At 36.4% G+C, this 20,367-nt stretch overlaps 1 protein-coding gene across 1 annotated transcript in view; it reads left to right on the top strand.

Annotated features, from left to right (window-relative positions):
- The window catches only part of LOC128211724 (uncharacterized), a 41,838-nt gene extending 23,155 nt beyond the window's left edge, over nt 1-18,683 (top strand). Inside the window, 17 exon segments of the mRNA XM_052916752.1 lie at nt 3-73; nt 309-466; nt 3,878-5,080; nt 5,475-5,569; nt 5,908-6,441; nt 6,658-6,835; nt 7,003-7,187; nt 7,751-8,448; nt 8,577-13,404; nt 14,095-14,409; nt 14,727-14,846; nt 15,420-15,564; nt 15,658-15,800; nt 16,095-16,177; nt 16,451-17,357; nt 17,606-17,828; nt 18,119-18,683. Coding sequence (XP_052772712.1) covers nt 3-73; nt 309-466; nt 3,878-5,080; nt 5,475-5,569; nt 5,908-6,441; nt 6,658-6,835; nt 7,003-7,187; nt 7,751-8,448; nt 8,577-13,404; nt 14,095-14,409; nt 14,727-14,846; nt 15,420-15,564; nt 15,658-15,800; nt 16,095-16,177; nt 16,451-17,357; nt 17,606-17,828; nt 18,119-18,683 — 10,451 coding nt within the window.
- The last annotated feature ends 1,684 nt before the right edge of the window (nt 18,684-20,367 follow it).

Below are 20,367 nucleotides of genomic sequence, written 5' to 3'. Positions count from 1 at the left end.
AGTTTTCGGGGCCGGAGGTACTGTTGGTCTCAGGGTGACGGTTGGACTGTGTGTGGTCAGCATGACAACACAGGTGAGCGTATTCCTTCCGTTCGTTAAATAACTACATATTGTATATCGCTTTTTTTCAGTAAATGTAGGAACATTATAGTGTCCAATGTATATAGAATGTACGAACCTGATATTGGCGGTGTAATGCAATTAAAAAGTTTAATTTACATTTCAATTGTTTCGCTGAAAATTTCATCTCATTTACAGTTTCCTCTAAATTCAAAAACAATGTTGTGTTTTCTTTTTATATTGCTAAGCTTACCCTTACGCCATCGGTGGGAGGGAAAGTGTGGGGCGATGCAAGTGTTTACATTGGATTTGCCAGAGGCGGTATTGCACTGGAAGGCTATCTCATGGAGACAAAGTTTCCTATTCTTACAGAGATTGTGTTCTCCAAGTATCCTCTGGACGTAGGGTAAATACATTGGCAGTAATATTTAGCTTCATACGATCGTACTTAGACGGTGCATTAGGGCATTTTTGCTTGAAAATACAAATACATATTTCAGAATGTGTAATTTTTTATATAATAATATTTTGCTGACAGTGGCTTTTTGTTGATAATTTCCCAAGTGAGATGAATAATAGAAAAAAAATCACTGAGGCAATTATATACCAAACGTCATGGTCAACAGCATCTAACCCTGTATTATACAAAAATTATGTTGTTCGAACCGGCTTAAGAAAATTCACAGTGATACATTTTAGAAAATACAGAATTTGATATGATTCAAGCAGGAAAATAATTGTGAAACGTCAAATAAGATGCTTGTGATATTTCTCATAATTTGATGAGTTCAATTAAAATAACGAGTAATATTTAATTAAAATATTCTATTTTGTTTTCATTCCGACGATATCATTTTTAACAGTTTAAATAGTACATGTTTTCATCGATCCAGTCTAGACATGTTATACTGAAAAGCTATGTTTCAATGTCATTGACGGTAACACTCTTTGCACTCCTTTCCTCTTAAATATCTTAAACAAGTTTGTTCTTGTTCATTTTCCCTCTCCGTCGGCAATGCAGTAAGTGATGCATGTGCTCGTTTTTTGAGCAATTATGCCGTATCGTGATAACTTCACCTGCTAGAACGAAAATCATTATTGCGGGAACAAATTTCTATAATAACATTTTACTATAGATAGTCAAGTCAAATTCAATTTGTAAAAAATGGCTTCCAACATAGTTATACAATAGAAAAACATAAAATCATAATAGTTTTCTTATTGATAGTAACTACTTTTTATCGTTTTGTTTTATTTTTACATTTACAAAGAAGTGTGTTTTTATTATGTCATCGTTTAGACTATGCATAAGATTGATGAACTTTTTAAAATCTTGCCAACTAGTGCACTACGTTAACATATAGAATTACATTTCTTGTCTGAACTTCTTATATTGAAAGAATGCATGAAATTCATTTTCTACACATCTAATTTCAAAATTAATTGAGCAATATCTACATACTCGATTTTCCCTCGCAATACCAAAATGTCGACCAGTTTCAATAACGAATTTATGGCTAGAACATCGAAATCTCGCTAACGATTTCCTGACATAAAGTGGTAAATTAATACATGAATGTTTAACAAAGTTTTAACATGCTTACATGTGCCACAGCGTGTCAAATCTCTCACATTTTCGAACCATTTTTGTCTTTTACAATCAACTAAGCTTTGTTTAAATTAAAAATCACAAACATTTACAACTTCTTGACTTAGCCACACAAAACCAAAACCATATTTGTATAATGAATCCTTTACAGATGTAACCCAATTCCTTTTTCCAATGGCATCATGTTGTTTTAGCACTAAATAGCAGTTTCTTGGATAACGTTCATTAGACATATGTATTATATTGCCCCTGCATTTAATACATTTTACATAGACTCTTTACTATATTGAATTTGAACTTGTTCAAGAATATCAGATAGTTCCGTACCATATATTTCAGCACCATAAATAAGTATAGACTTAACCTTAGAATGAAATATATTATAATGATCAGTATGGGATTAGTATGCAAATGACCTTTTCGGTAAGCCTTTAGAGCATTAAGGCCTATGCAACTAGTTTTATTTTGCCTTTGTCCAGGATAATTTAGGCCTAAATATTAGTCCCATTTTCTCGCATACTGATGTAACATTTATAGGGTCGCCATTATAAGACCAATGCTTGTATGACCGCAGAAGCCCATCATTTCTAAACAAGATTATTTCTGTATTCTTCTGATCGATAGTCATACCTGTATTTTCACAGAATTTCGAAATAAAATTTAATTGTAATTGTAGTTCAATTGTAGTCTTAGTGCAGTTCTCCACGTCATTTGCAAAATGTATGCATATTATATCCGCGAATTGTACTGTAATTTTAATTCACGAATGTCCCTTTGGTCGTAGGAAGGAGGATAACTCATTAACTGTATACTAAAAACAGTACTGGCTATGTCCCCTTCTCTTGTGCTTACGTTACAAATAAAGGGTTGTGTAAGTGTGTCGTCGCAAACTCGTACGCATCCGCGTAGATATGAACACATGGACGTTAATACACGGAAAAAAATTCTTGACCTTCTAAAAATCTTTCTACGGGGTTACGGATGTATTTTTTAAAAATACTTTGCAAAATAAATATATCATCTATTTTCGAATAACCAGTCCGAAAACCAGCTTTTGTCTCATTAATTTTGTCGAACTGTTCTTCCCATCTACATAAGATATCATATACTACATTTGAAAATATTTTATACATAACGTTTTTAAGAGAAATACCCGTATTATTTGATGGGTCTTATTTAGAACCGGACTTGTGCATTGGGACAGTACCACTATATTTCCAAAAATAAGGCCTAAACCCGTATTCAAAACCGTATTAGATAATTGACACTGAACTGGAAGTACGGCTTGTCTAGTACTTTGGTGAAATTCACCCCCGACTCCATCAGGTCCCGGCTAGCAACTAACTCCCCGTCGGTAATATCAGAAGATAAAAGGCAATCGTATTCATCATTACATATTTCCGTAACAAAAACTGATTCAGGCTCGGTTGATCATCATTAAACAATAATCCTCGAAAAAAGTTCCGACATGTAGCAGGGTCTACGCTTAGAAGTTCTTTTTCTATTACGTAAGGTCCGTTTAAACAAATTCCAAAAGAATTTTGGATTACAACTAGGCAATACTTGCTCATTCCTTTTAGCTTGCTGGTACAGTTATTTTTTTGGGAACACGCAATTTTAAAATGTCTACGTGTTAAATATAGTTTTGAAAATCTAGTAATCTGCTATTCCAGCAAAATTTCGTAAAACAGTGTACTTTAAATGCTTAGCAAAATCACAGGGTTGGTTATTGGAAGTTACACCGCGAAAATTTGTATTAATGTAATTAACAAGCGTCAAAGCAGCAGAATCCCTATAAAGTCTCAATATTTTCGTTACGAATTCACAATGCGTTCCTTCTTAACTTTCCAACACGTACAAAATGTTCGTTGTTAAGTGGTCCGGCTAAATTGACATCAGTATCTTCTATTTTATCTAGAAAGTATGTTAATTTAGAACAAACTGGTAAATGATGTGAGTCATCGTGTATCGTGACATTGAAAACACTTATATGAGAAATAAGTTCAGAAAACATAATGTGATAATCAACTACACTACTGCCATTTTATATGTAGAATTGCCAACAAAATCTTCATGTTATGATAGTAACATGTTTATTATTGGTAAATTTGAAAAGTAAATTAAAAAGTTATACTTTATTTATAATTCCTACGTGAACCTTTGTATGTTTATAGTTATGTGGTTTTTACAAATGTTTATTTTTGGAAGAGCGAAAATGGATTTAACTCTTACCCCATTGCGACTTACACTGACGGGATATGCAAGACTCAACCTGTTATTTACAACAGTAACTGTGTTTGAGGGGACAATTTGGGCATACGCAGTTCCTACAATTAACAAGAATATTTTCCACAAAAAGAAACGCGACGACGACCCGTCCCCTCCTCATATTCAGCCTTTAACTGTTAATGAACGCAGAAGACGTTCCGGCTCAGAAGGCTGTCTGGTACAGCAGATTTTCAATCGCCCGTATTACGATCCGGCATTTAAATTAGAAATGTACGCACAGGACGAAGTCAGTGAAACGAAGCTGTTTTACGCAATTGGTACAGACAAAGGAGGTACAGACGTGCAAGACTGGACTAATATAGGAGGTAATTCCTTGATGGTTCCAGCAAAGATTCCGGGAGGTATTCCAATATACTGGTCAGTGAAAGCTAAGAATAGCCAAGGCCTTGAGGCTATTGTTCAATGTTCGTTAAACACCTATGACAACACACTAACAGACGGCAGAGTAGAACATGCATACATGTTTTCATCCCATCCTTCAAAGATGATCGCTTCAGTTGTAGCTTTTGATGACAGTCCGCTCAAGGAAATACAGTATAAAGCAGTCGGATTTAGCCCAGGAAAATTTGGTTCCCAGTTTGTTGGATGGGAAGAAGTACGTCTGGACCATTCATCACCGAGAAAAGGCGTGTCAGGTCAGCTACAGCACTTTAATTACCCAAGGGAAGGGAAGCTCGTCGCTTACATTCTGCAAACAACGAAGGTCCGGACACCAGAACTTTGCGCCATAGCTTGCATATCGTACGGATACAACTGTGTTTCATTTGATTACGAATACCATTCGGAAACATGCGACTTGCACGATATTGTTGAAGGGGCAAATGCCTATTTAAGAATCAGTGGAACATACAGCAACTATGAACGTCTCGGTATTGGTTATCACGTAACGCTAGAGTATGATAACCTGCCGTTATCACACGGTGCGCAGTATTTTGTTAATGTTCAGGTCAACAACGTTCTGGGCTACCAATCTTTCCTTCTTGGCGAGGGAACCCTCGTAGATTTTACACCACCCGAACCAGGCCTGATTATGAATAACAAAACGGATTATTTGAAAGCTGATAGGTGCAATGCATCTGTCGCACAGCGCTGTAACGAAGTCACATGGAAGGCTAATCACAGGTACTGATATAAATGTATTAGATTAAAGGTAAAACTCTTTCAAAACCATCCTGGTTATCGTTGAATTTAAATAAGGTTATTTAACCCGCTGATTGACGAAATTGGCAATATTGCACCTACCATTGCTGTCAATGTATAGACAGTGTATATAAGCTTTGTTTATGATTTCAAGGTATTATATTTCATTCTGAAAGAAAGATCCGTCAAAACACACAATACACCAGAAGTGAAAACGGCAATCTTTGTTAAACTAAAACTAACCGTTTGGTTTTAGATCAGGAGAAATGTTTATTAACTTGACTGGTTCAACGTTTTTATACTCCAGATCTATCGTTGACGGTCTTGGAACAGGAACAATTTTACTCAACTGGTTCAATGTTTTCTTATATTCCAGAATTATCGTTGACGGTCCGGGATCAGAAACAGTGTTTAATGGACATGAACCACTTAAGGACGAGCTATTTACGCTTACCAATCACTACGTCTCAGGTAACAGAAATCCTACTTAATATTACTGGTTAAACGCAGGAAAATGACATTCCGTTTGCCGGCGCCTTACGGAAGAGGACTATTAAAAATAGCTATGGTATCGCGCACGAACATCATTGTATTTCATTAATCTCTATCGATCTATAATCGCCTTAGCTAGCACAAAACATTGTATGTTTTGGGTTTGCCTACATCAGAAACATGTTATACTTTTCCTGTCTAATTGTACAGGTAGCTATTATATTCTTGTGTTAATACAATTTGATGTTAGTATGCCCTTATTATTACTCAATATAATATTTCATGTATTTTCATAAATTGCGTTTATTTCGTTTCAGCTAACTGGAAGGGATTTCGCGATGATGAAAGCGGTATTTGGGGACATACATGGGCAGTAGGGAGAAATATCTGCAGTTCTGATGTGATTAATTTTGAAAACCCATATGCTCATCTGACGGACAAGAAATTTTGGACAGATTCAGCATTTCACAAGAGCATACATCTTACCGATGGCCGATACTATATCACTGTTCAAGCACTGAACGGCGCAGACTTGGGCGGGTCATTAGTTACAACAGTTTGCCATTCGACTCCTTTCATCGTCGACACTACGCCGCCAATATTCCAAAAAGTGACTGACATTATATATGATGAAGACTTTGATTTGATTGCAATCTATTATAATGCCACTGATGAACTTAGTAAAATTGCACACGCCGAGTTCGGCCTTGGGAAAACGAAGTATGACGTTCAATTGAAGCCGTACGGTCTACATGCACCCATGGAACGAGAGGACCCATTTGTAGCAGTCGAGGATTTAGGACTACAGGAGGGTGTCCCAGCATGGATCAGGATTAGGGTTACAAACAATGGTAAGAATATGAATAAACATATACCAACAATTGTGTATGAAATTTGTATGATTACATTTATTCTCATCATTCTTTCACCAAATTAAAAAAAATATATAAACACTTCAGAATCAAAATGAAGACTTTGTAGACAGAACAATACATATTATGCAATATTTTTTATTTATTTTGATGTCACGATGAAAACTGTATCTAAACGTTAAAGCTATTTTTAAGTCGAACTTTTCACTGCGGGCCATGGCGAAGAACCAATTTTAATTGACAAGTCACCGCCAATACCCGGTAATGTTATGGATGGAGATCGTTTGCGAAAAGACAAACAGTTTCAAGCAGATGACCATAAGATTTGTGCACAGTGGATTGACTTTTACGATCCAGAGTCGGGCATTGATAGGTAGGTACTTGATACAAAAGAATCTGCAACTGATATAATGAAATAGCACTTTATTTTTTATACTTGATACTAATTTGTAACAATTTAAGTTTAGTTTTACGTAAAAAAAAAGCTTAATGCGCATTCATTTTATGTATCAACTCATGGTGGTATGCATTGTAAACCAGGTTTTTGTGGGGTGTTGGCACATCTCCGCAGAAGGATGATATTGTGGCGTTCCACAATCTAACACGTTACGACAAATCCAGCTGTTCCCCTGCTAGCCTACAACACAACGACATCTACTACTCCACAGTGTTAGCTTACAACAATGCTCTCAATTCAAAAGCATCGAACAGCTCTTCAGATGGAGGTATATTCACAAATATATTTTAAACGGCATAAGCTAACAAATATATTGCCTGGTCGCTATTTTCATTACGTTATTTATTTTTACTTTAATGTTCAAATTTATTAATAAAAATACGTTGGTGTGTTATATGATATAATACTACTTACACATCGATCGCGGTCATAACTGTTAATATGTATTAGTATATTATCATAAATCGCGTTGCCATAATAACATTAATATACGTTTTTGGTATTTAACTTTTGACGTGGCTTTATAAATAAATAGCGTTGAAATAGTACACGCTGTATAGCGACGTTTTGGGTATTTAAATTAATATCAATTTAGCAGTATGCTAAAAATAGAATATCACAGCCGTTGTCATTTCAAAACAACATTTGTTAAACTCACATTTATTAAACTCGTTTACTAAAATTGATAAAAACGAGCCTTTGCCATTCAATTGATATTCCCTATGCATAAAATATGTTCCATTGTATTAGATGGGAAAACACGGATCTATAAAACTACAATGTATTTGAAAATATAAATCTATAAAATCTTTGTTTTCGTTCCTCAAACAGTGCTCGTTGACACAACACCGCCACTAGCAGGGAGTGTTTCAGATGGAAAAAGAGGAGACCCGGAGCAGAAATACAGTTCAGAAACAGTGTCAAAATTTGCAAACTGGCATGGCTTTCATGATCCAGAGAGCGGCATACAGAACTACAGAGTAGACGTGTTCATAAACAATGAACACAAACAGTCGTTTGAGACAGGAGCTGAAGACCAGTTTGAAGACCATACCATTTCTATGGAACACAGAGACAATGTTAACTTCAAAGTTCATGGAGTAAACGGTGCTGACCTGGAGGTAGATGCAGATAGCGACAGTTTTCAGGTTGATCTTACCCCTCCAACCATGACGGAAATCTCAGATAACTTAAATGGCCAAAATTACCAAAGTGATAACTCGTCTCTTAGTTTGACATGGAACTTCCAAGATGAAGAATCCGGTATTAATTTCTACAGAGTCACCATATTTGAGAGTGAATTTGGCACAAAAAATGTATACTGGCCGAAAAATGAAACAATGGATTACAACGAAACTAAACCAGTATCTGCCTATAATGGACTCATGCATGTAGTGCTAGATAATCTTTCGCTGAAGGATGGGTACAAGTATTCATTGCGTGTTACTGCTTTTAATGGTGCGAAATTGTCAACATTACATGAAACACAAGGCTGTACAATTGATGCGAGTTCACCCGAACCTCCAAATGTAAGTTATATGTTCATCACAACATATTTTAAAATTACTTTTATTTTTATTAATAATTTTAATTGATATTGAGATAATAGTATCGAAATGCACTTATTCAATTTATGTTTCATTTGCGTTTTTAACAGGTCCACATAGGTTTACCAAAAGATGACGAAGAACTTGATGACGACGGAAAAAATGTTGTTCACAGTGACCAGAACGGGATCCGTGCAAGCTGGAACGGCCGTGATGCACAAAGTGGTATTGTGACGTATCTTGTTGCCATAGGGACAGTAGGGACAGAAGCATCAGCAGAATCCATCCTACCGTATACTGATTTTGGGAAGGAGACTACTGCATATATCAACAACATATTCTTCACTCCATCAGAAGGGAATGGTACATCAACTATCTACAAAGTTTCTGTTAAAGCTATAAATGGGGCTGGCTTAACATCTTTAGCAGGTGAGTCAAACCCTATATTCGTGCACAAAGCAAATGTGCCTGGTATTGTCTTTGATGGAAGAAACCTTTACGAAGATGAGGCATTCACAATCGATTACACGTCGATTGCAGCGTCTTTCTATGGCTTTGAAAGTGATTCCTGCGATATAATCGGTTATGACTGGGCGATAGGAACGACAGAGTTTGGAACGGACGTGCTGTCCTACACTGATTTCGGCTTAGTTATGAATAATAAAAGTCACGGACAATGCCAAATTCATACTGAATTGTTCGAAGATGTCACGTATTACATCTCTGTCCGTGCAGTTTTAGGATGTCACGAAGAATACATCGTTTCATGTTCGGACGGTATTACATTAGATCGCATTGCTCCAGCTGTTACATTTGAAATTGACACTGACACAAACATTTCAACCATCAATAACGTGATGTATCAATCAACGACGGACTCCCTTGGCATCACCGGTAACACAACAGACAGAAACGGTGTATCTTTAATCGAATGGAGTCTTGGAACACTTCCTGTCCTTGGTGACAAACATCAATTTTCTGGAGATTTGTCAGCATTGACAAGTGTTTTAGCTCTCGTTCCTGGCGAGGCAGTGTTCTTAACGGCACATGCTGTTGATAAAGCAGGTAATCAGAATATTACATCGTCACTGCCATTAATTGCCGATAAAACATCTCCAATGATGAAGGAATTTGACTGCACCAATTACATCTCCACACGCAAAAGCTTGGTTACCTGCAGCTGGCTTACAGTGATTGAGGAGGAAAGTTTGATAAGCGATATAAAGATATCAATTGGCTCAAACAGCACATACTTTGACATACTTGACAAGTACGAACTTCACAGAAGCGCTTACAGCTTCACACGAGATCTGTTTGATCACATTAACCACATACAAAATATGACAAATGTTTATATTTTGGTCACCGTCAGCAACGTTGTTGGACTGTCGAAATCTTACGGCTGGGATGTGATTGTTGATTTAACTCCACCTACAGCGGAGAGCCTCGCCGTGGTTACAAGCACGATTCCTGGTGTAATCAATGATGCTCATCAGCAATGTCAGATACCAAGGGGATATGTTGAAGTTAAACTTAACGACTTAAAAGACAAAGAATCAGGAATCGATGAAAACAGATATGAACTTGCTATTGGAAATTCAGTGTTTGGATCAAATTACCTTGCATATACGGCAGTTGAAAAATCTGTGGATGGAATTTTCTTCATTGACGGTTTCTTTTTGCCATCTGATGTGGCTTTCTACGCAACAATGAGAATACACAACAAAGCAGGTCTGAAAACGGAGGTTTCATCTAAAAGTGTCGTTGTAAGTCAAACGCCTTACTTGACCGTCATGGATGGTGATCAAGACGAGGACATTGATTACCAATCAGTACCGAATTTGATACAAGGCACTTGGAAATATACAGACGCCTGTCCGATTACCGAAGCAAAGTGGTCTGTAGAAAACCTAGCCGGCAGGGTCTTGTTCGACTTTATTCCGATACCGAATGCTGGTCAGGTTTTTTTTAACGATGAGGTTCAATTAGAAAACGGCATGAAGTATATCGTAACCGTCCAGACAATTGATGCACTGGGCAGGAAAAAAGTGGCTCGGTCTGATGGAGTTTCTATTCGAATACAACCTCCACTTCCGGGATCCGTCCGAGATGGATTGGATTTAGATCTAAATTATCAGTTTAGTACAACGGAACTTTCGGCAAATTGGGACAAATTTGGTGATGGGTCGATCGATCCGACTCAAACCATAACTCGATATAAGGTAGCCATAGGAAACGATAGGCGATATTCAAAGACACGTTCCAATGTTCATTACTTTGCAAATGTTGGTTTGAATACTTCCTATACGTTTACAAGCCTCAACTTAACGTCGAAACTTGTTCGCTATTACATCACAGTTCGAGGATACAGTCAAGCTGGTGGATTTATAGAGGGATACAGTAATGGAATACGTGTTGGGTTTGACGATGATATTCGACCAGGAAGTGTCTCAATTAACAAATACCAAGCTTCTACAAATAAAATGTCAGTTTCTTATAATGGATTTCAGTCTGATATTGCAATAATTGATTATAAAGTTGCAATAAGCAGTCACAATGAGATAATTGCAAACGATACAGTAAAATGCATTGATATAACGAAGAATTCATCCATGTACGATGCCAGCAATTTACAAAGTTATGGCTTGAACGAATATGTGGAAATTGATGGACTGCAATTAGTACATGGCGGCCAGTACTATGTAACAGTCGTAGCTGAGGACGAAGCAGGAATGTGCATTGCACTTACGGGCGGCCCGATCCTAATTGATACGACTCCGCCACAAAAAGGACATTTGCTGATTAATGGTATTGATCCTACAACGGTTGTCTACCTTAGACTTCATTCTTAAATAAATGTCGAATGGGATGGATTTGCGGACAGCGATTCAGATATTCGATCTACGCATGTAAAATTGTTTGAATGTAATACATGCCTAAATACAACACTTACAAGTGATTCATGTTACATAATAGATGAAAGTTTGGTTTTAAACGACGCAAAAACAGCCTTTTATGAACTTGACTTATATCCTGAAAAGGCATATTACATTGGTTTAGAAGTCACAAATGGAGCTAATTTGAAAACAACCTCTCAGAGTTCAGTCGTACTGGTTGATGAATCCCCACCATTATCAGGTCAAATTAAGATAACAAAGGACTGGAAGGGCGTTACGACATTCCAACATTCAACTTCATCGTTATCAGGTTTTGTCCCTATTGCTATGACTCAGGAAGATTATCTGTGTCCAAATCAATTAAGGTATTTTCCGGTACATGGGTCAGATAGGATGAAAAAATTTCTTGATGAATTCAGCGATGACTTTTTAGTAATCAATGTCACTGGTGCATACATGGGTATTGGCTACAATTCAGATCTCTCAGGTATGACGAGGACTGGTATTTTATCAGAAAAGATGCCTTTACAAAATGGGAATTATACAATAAGTTTAGGGGCTGCTACCGGAACTATGATTATTACGACATTTGCTATAATAACTGATCCAGTTGCAATTTCATATGAAGTTTCAGACAAACCTGTCGAAGTCTTTTTTGACTTAAATGCTTTCGATAACATAACCGGACTTGAAGCAGATAATTCCGCTGACTTTGGAAATTCAAGTTCAACGACAACATCAACGACTCCAATGCCGGGAACGTTTAAACCAAATAATGAAACAGGACAAGGGATGGCTGATTTTGAGGCTGAAGAATACGGCTTTGGGATTCACATTCTTGGATACAAAATGGGCGATAATGAATACTATCACCATGTGTTTTGGGCTAAAAGCAAATTTAAAAAAGTCAATAGATGGTTTCAAACGACGAAACATCCAGATCAAATTAACGAGTATATCGTTAATGTCAGGAAAAGTTATGAATACCTAACAGAAACTGTAGATCTGTTATTGATTGTTGACGGCGACGAAAAGGTAAGCCTGTCCGGTTTCAACTTTTATGGAGATGTAAACCTGGCAGCGCTCACTTGGAATGAAGACAACTACATGCCTCCATTAAATATCTACCAGCCATTTTATTCCGACGCAGTTTTACGAGCAATAGATGTACCAGATAATCGGGACAAGCTGTGCCGCTATGGAAGAGCATTTTATGACGGAGAAAGCGGGATAAAAGAATTGTGGGTTGGTGTTTCTGATAATATCAAAGAAATGGGCAATATTCTCCCTCTGTTTTTGTTTAAGAAATTTTGCTTTCCTTGCATCAAACCATGCGATCATCTCTGCCGTGAATCATGTACAGATGAAAAACTTTCGGATGGTTTTAATCTTGTTCCAATTGAACTGAACGGGTTGGACATGGACAAAGTCGATATAAATTCTATGTGTGAAAATATTACGAGTAAGGTTTCCTGCAACAGTACATCTTATTATATCAATGCAAAGCTTGTCAACTTTGCAGGAGAAGAAACTACTACAGTTTCAAATTCCATACAAATCGATACAACGCCACCAAAATGCTTCTATGTTAAATGTACTGATCCGGAATACAATGTAGACCAACCAACAGAATATTTAGGTTCAAGCTCAACGATTGGGGCTTATTGGAATTGTACAGAAATGGAAAGTCTGATTGTTCGACATAAGGTTGAGGTTGTAGACATAACAAATGGCAACATTGTAATGAATACCACAGATGTCGGGCTTAAAACCAGAGTACGCTTAAATCTTGTAAATGGTACGTTTGAAGATGGAAACGACTATATGGTCAGATTGACTGTATTAAACAGTGCTGGGCTAACGTTGATGTCCTCGTGCAAAGTCCATGTGAACCTTTATCCACCAGACGTATCTGCTGTTGATTCGGAACCTTTATACACGGACGGAACCACGCCATCGATGAATATGCCTTATTGGACTGATTTCCAAACCCAGATCGGTATGCACTGGTCTGGAGGGACACCTGATACAGAGTTTTATGGTAAGACCACGTCGTCATGAGTAGCATAATTTATTATTATTATAAGTATTTCTCAATACCGTTTTCGAGCGGGGTTAGCATTGCAGTCTGACCGTTCGTATTGTTTATTCATTACGTCTTTATTTCTCGAAGAATATTGAACAATACTAATAGTTTTTCCTGTTTGTTTGTGCAATGATACTTTCATTATTATACTAAATGAAGATATCATTTTAAACCTTGTTAAGCCGAGTTATGTCTAAAGGTTGACTTTAGTGTAACTCTTAAGAGGTTGCTCTGGCTTCATTTCTTCGTGTTCAGGTGATGTTTGTATCCGGTCGTTCAGTACTTGAAATGAAATTAACAGTTTTTATCTTTTTGCGTTATTCATTATTGTTATCATGTTGATGCGTGCTCTGATGAGGCATATACATTTTAGTTTAGTAATTATTGATAAATGATGGGACAAGTGTGAGGTTATGGCCATGCTAACTACTTGAAGACCCCAGTGTACTCAAGTTCCCGTGAGCTCATTGTTTCACTGATCGTTCCAAGGCGGTAATCCAATCGTTTAACGATAAATCAATTTTGATAAGAGTATGCTTTGTATGTGGTGTTTGTATTGTGTATGTGAAGTTTATATGCATGTGTCTGTAGTTCATTGTCGTTTGGGAAACTATTGATGTTATTGTCTCATTTCTGTCCATTTAGAATGGCAGGTGGGGACAAGCCCAGATGGATCAGATTTGTTCCCCTCTTCCAAAGTAAGCATTAACTCTACTGGCTCCGCAGCCATTGTACATGGCAAAGTACATTACAACAGCAAGTACATCAACAAAACTGTGTTTGAATATCGCAACATGACCAATAAGACGTTGGAACAAATTCAAAACCTTACTTCGGCCAGTGAACAGGAGAAGTCGTTCTTTAATATGGAGCCAGGAAGATGCTACTATCAGTCTCTATATGCGAGGGGATATTCACACCTTACTAGTAAAATCAAGGAGAGGAATGTTTGCGTTAAAAGTGGGTATAACATTTGTTATTATAATTACTCTACTAAGTACTTACTTACACTAATTGAATTTCTGATGTTGTAAGTTATGTTATAGAATAAATAAAAGGGGTGCTTTGTGTAAATTGTTAAAGATGTGACATTAGAGTATGCTATACACTAAAAAGTATATATATATATATATATATATATATATATATATAGTGTCAATACTCTGGTGCGGGCAAACTATAGACGAGTATATATATATATATATATATATATATATATATATATATATATATATATATATATATATATATATATATATATATATATATTTCAACAGGATCTGGAGATGCATATTTGGATGGTAAAGTGGTTATGAGGGCGTACAAGATGAAGTCATCGACATCTTGGGTCACATCAGACCCTATGGCAGCCCCAGACATAATTGTTGACGCACGTAGTAAGTAAATGTCCATTTTCAGCTGATTGATCGAATATCATTTTTTGTTTAAACATTTATTTATAAATACTTAATTTATACTCGATGATATTGATAGCTAGATTGTTTAAGCTTCTTTAAAGACTTCCTACCAAAAAATAATCGAAAATTGGGTATGCAAGTACTAAAAGTAAATTATAGTTGGTACAAAATTAATGTTATTGTTTAACTATATTATTAATTGTATGTATGTATGCAAACGTTTTCAGGTTAGAACATTTACGAATAATCTGTCATTGTATGCTAAAGGCTATGTATAGTTTCGTTTCGTATACATGGTCTGATACAGGGATGCATAAATATGATTGTTATACATGTATAAATGGGTTGATTTTTATATTTGTCTTGGCACATGGGTCTACAGAAATCTACCTAACGAACTACCTTTGGTATTTTAAGTTATGCTAGTACATTGTTTATTGTAACGCTTTCTTGATAAAATAATTATTTATTATGTTCGCTTTCATGGATAAACACTTGTCACTCGTCTTATTCTTGTATGACAAAGCTAAGCTAAGTTATCTCCGATATTAGTATTTGGAGGCGGCTTGACAGTAGGAACAATCACGCAGTCGGACCAGGAGGACGTCTACGGCAGCGCGGCCACAATGGATTACAAGCCGTACATTTCCAACATACAAACCACACTGGGACAAACATCGAGACTCTTGCGGAACAGGTTAGCTCTAAATTAAATATAACAGAATGCACATTTTGAAAACCCCATGCAGCTGTTTTATGATAAATAATTTATAACGATTTATATTTTCAGAATACAGCGTCTTTGCAACGTGACCTTCTTCCTGGCGCCGTCGCCGGTTGCAGAGGTTACAGATATCGCTATCAACATGACATTGCCAGTGGGATGTGAGAAGGACTCGACATACCAGCCTGCGCTTATATATTGGGACAAAGGTTTAACATATCACATACCACATTGTATTCTTTTTATAGAGCTTTTATTTAATTGGTTATGCTCCGCATTTGCAATATGTCCATTTTGTTTTAAGTTCGAAAGTGACACAGTATTGTCTGAAAAGATATTGTGGTATTATGTTGTTTTAAAAACCGGGGTACACGGAGAATTATGCATTTCTGCTTGTTTTGCGTATGCTGTATTTGCATCGTAATTTAATTTAGTACGTTAAAAGTATAAAGACCAGTACTAGTAGTGTTGCCTTATTTTAATTTTAACTCAATTTATTTCAGATGAAGAACAATGGGTTCATATCGACGAAGGCTGCAATGAGTACTTGTCGGCAATCGTCCAATCGTCAAGATATAATTCAACGGTTAGTCCAACAGAAACCAAAAGCAATTACAAAATGGTTAATAATATGCGCAACACATATAATGAATTAAAATGACATAATTTACATTTTTGCGCATCACTAATTTTGTTCGCATTCAAATAGTGTATTCATTTTATCGAAACGATTAGTTACTTCATTTACTGAAAAACCAACCACAAATTTCGCTATCTGTAACTAACCAACACCGCTGACAAAATGTGATCTTAATTCAGTTTGTTTTAATAGCATGCATTTATGCATCTTATTTCACAGATATGTGGCTCCATGAGAAATAATTCTTCCGTTCGAAAACGTCGTGAGACATCATTTGAAATCAATGCTCCAAGACAATACAATCTTGTTAGAATAGCCAAAACGTACCAAAACTCACCTCCAAAAATTGTCACTGACAATGTCTACTTTATTGAAGATATAACGGGAGAATTTGACATAAAAACATCTGATGCAGAAGACGATGTTCTCAGCTTCAGAATTGTAGACAAGCCAAGCAATCTTGACTGTAATATAACCTCCACCGGAAAACTTAAATGCATTCCTGAACCAGACTTTTATGGCGAGGATACAGTTACGGTTGAAGTCACTGAATCGGGACTTCCATCTTTTGAAGAGCCTAACTCAGAGAAAAGGACATTAAGAATTGACATACAGGATGTTCCAGACAAAACTGAACGTTTCTTTTTAGACTTGAATGAAACTTGGCATGCTGAAAAACGACCATCCATGAAGCATACAATCATAACAAATGCAAACCGGTCTTCTTCACTTTTTGTTGGAAAGATCATTCTCGCTGACGTAGATGGCGGTGAAAAGTTTACAAACATTCCACGATTTACGTCTCTTGGAAATTCCACATTTTCACTGAACGCCAGTGATCTAGAATCAATTCCATTTGAAAACTACACTACCAAACATTATCGGTCAAAGGCAGCCTATCACGTTGATTTTGAATTCAGTCCCCTCCTTCAAGGAAAAATGGTCCTAGATTTTATAGCCCAGACAGAGGACTCAAGTTATACCCCCGGGGTAACGATCAGTGTGTTTGTCTTGGAGAATCCTTGTATCCATGGTTACTGTAACCACCCAACACTGGGAGAGGATGCATGTAATGACACAGCCCGCTCTGATTCGTTTGTTGGGTATGAGTGCGTGTGTTATCCAGGTAAGACTTAGATACAATACCATGTTAATCTCATACAATATGTTCAATTTTTGTGAGCATGCTTTTATTGCTGAAATTGGTTGGAAGAAAATACTGTGATTTGTATGTTTAAATAAAATATAATTTAAACATATATCGATATTCTAATTTATAACTTATATATCATGAAATTGAAAACATCAAACTGGTCTGAAATTCCAAAAGTGTGTTATGGAAGATGGAATAAATTATTGTTATACTTATCACAGGCTACAAAGGTGAGTGGTGCCAGACGGAAATCGACGAGTGTGCACATGAACCCTGCTCCACCCTGTACGATTGCGAGGACCTGGTCAATGATTACAAATGTAACATCAACATACCCAAGCTGATGGCGGTCATCATTTGTCCTCTTCTTTTCATGATACTGGTCGTTTATTTGCTGAGGAGGCTTATGATGAAGATCAGATACATGAAGTTGTCCAGGAGCAGGTAAATATAAAATAATCCATATACAGATTTGAGAAAAATGTTCTCTTTAATTTAGTAACATGGGTAATCTTCAATACTGTGTCTTTCCACAGCTGTTATCTCAAAGTTTAGAACATAAATGTTTGATGCTGTTTCAGTCTGCCTTTTTATTTTTTGACCCTTAGTGTATGTTTGCTATTAACAAGGGTCTTCGTTAAATATTTGACCATTGGTCTTGGCCTTAAAGTTTCAGTTGTGATATGTAAGGTAGTAGCAGTTTGGATAAACATATACATGTTTTGTAATTAAAGAGTTGGACTGATGGATGAAGGTACCCAGAAAATCTATGAAGCCGGGGAGAGACCACGAACCGCTGCTTCTATTAACCTGCAAGAGCCAGCGGCTACAGACATGGTGGTAAACACAAAGTGGCAGAATAACAGAGCTTTTGAAGAGATGGACGAAAGCACAGCCAATCCGCTCTTTGGTCCAGGCATAGCAATGCCTCCGCACCATCGAAAATTCATTGATGAAGACGATTCCCCAGACCATGCTATATTCGCGAGAGCGCTTGCACTGCCTGAGTCGAAACCGGGCAAGTTCTCCGCTGATGAGTTAAACGAATCATCTAGAGAGCAGCTAAAATCATTCAAGCAGTTCGCAGTTGAAAAACTCATCGAAAACGAGCCATCTGGTCCGGCGATCGAAGAAATGTCAGCAGTGGCTGCAAAACCAGTGAAACGTCTTCCGCCGCTGAAGACGAATGGCAAATCATCGATACCTAGAGCTACGCTTAAGCCGCTTAGTCACGACGCTTTCGGTGAATTGGTGGAGAAGCTAAAGAAGGAGTCCACCATGACAGACATTAATGTTTAAAATGATTTACTTCCTTCCATATGTTTTATGAGCTTGTTTTATATGTTGTAACTTTTGTTTTCCATTTAAGAATCACTAAAATATATGTAATATTTGAGACACTTTGAAACACAAATATTTTCATCCTGGAGAAATATCTATGCTAGATTAGCTCAATATTTTTTCTGTTCCGTTAGAGATGTTTTCTGTTAATATGCAAACTGGGTCTAAGCTATGAAATAAACCTTTCATTTCCTATCGTTTGTCATATTTGAACAGTTCTAAGGCACTACCGTATGTGGACAACTGTAAAAACATTGTGCAATATAAATGAACAGGGTTTTCTTTATAATTCTGGTTGATCATTTGAGACTTTGAATTACTGTAGACGAGTTTATATTTTGAAAAAGCATTATAGATGGATTTTTTTTACTTATGTTGGTTTTCAATAAGTAAAGAGAGTACTGATTCAAACAATGAATGATTATCCATTTAAACAAAAGACATTTTTATCCAGATTGCATTTAAAAAGAAAAGAGTTATTAAAAACTTATGCATACGACATTTTACATGTGTACACATTCGGCACATATAAATTCATAACTCTCTTGTTCAATCATTTAAAAAGTTAACTTTAAAACCAGTCGGCATAATAATCATAATTTATAAATTTTTAATGAAGCCGAAAAAACCTCTAGAAAGATTTTTATTATCAAAGAAATTGGGGGAGTTCAGCAGCATGTTAAGCTGAAACACATGATATGAGGTATGGCACTGAAAGTGGGCATACGCATTGTAAATCATAATACTGGGATATATAATGTAAAAATGTTGTACATGATGATAAACAGCATGTCAATTCACACTTAAAAGGAACAATGACTGCAAGAGTTTACCAATTCTTTGTTAACATATGTTCAAACAATTATATATGTTGAAACAAAATTACATTATAAGTCAATTATTGGCGCTATGCCATTTGCCAGACTCACTTACCAAATGTTTTGAACAACAAGAGCGTTACGTATTGCAAGCAATAGAATAGCCCCGTACCGTTTTTTTTTTGCCGTAGAAACAATGATTTTAAACGGTGTGCTTAATTTTCTTTGTAGCCCCTACGCACTTGTACCCAAAGGTTGATATACCTTGCTTACATACTTCTTGAGATAATTCATGATCCATTTATTTCATGATGGATGGAAAGGCATTAACACTATTTCTGTTGTCATATCAACACAGTTTTATCAGACAATGCAAACTTTTCTTATGGCAATCTAACCACATTAAATTTGCATTAACCTAGCATTCGAACTTCTTGACTAATTAAAACATTAAGTAAACGGCATTGGTATTTTCACTGTTTTTGTTGCCTACACTGTCACCAAGTTGCATTATTATTAGGTTATAAATACTGAAATTATTGTCTGCACAAGATATTTATAATACTGTATGTAAAAGGGGCACACCTCTGGAAACAACGGAGTCAATTCACCTCAAGATCAAACGTGACCCAGACATAATGTCACAAACATTGTCGCCAAGTTAAATTATTATTGGATAATAAATGCTCAAACTATTGTCTACACAATTCATAAACTTATTGTTTTAACCTATACGGATAATTCTGGAGTAACTGATGTAATTAGCCCAATGATCAAATATGATAAGATTATATAACAAAAAGTGGTATTTGTGCCATAGCAAC

The sequence above is a fragment of the Mya arenaria genome, chromosome 12, assembly GCF_026914265.1.
Source record: "Mya arenaria isolate MELC-2E11 chromosome 12, ASM2691426v1".
In the NCBI taxonomy this organism is placed as follows: domain Eukaryota; kingdom Metazoa; phylum Mollusca; class Bivalvia; order Myida; family Myidae; genus Mya; species Mya arenaria.
This window is presented reverse-complemented; position numbering and strand designations above follow the sequence as displayed.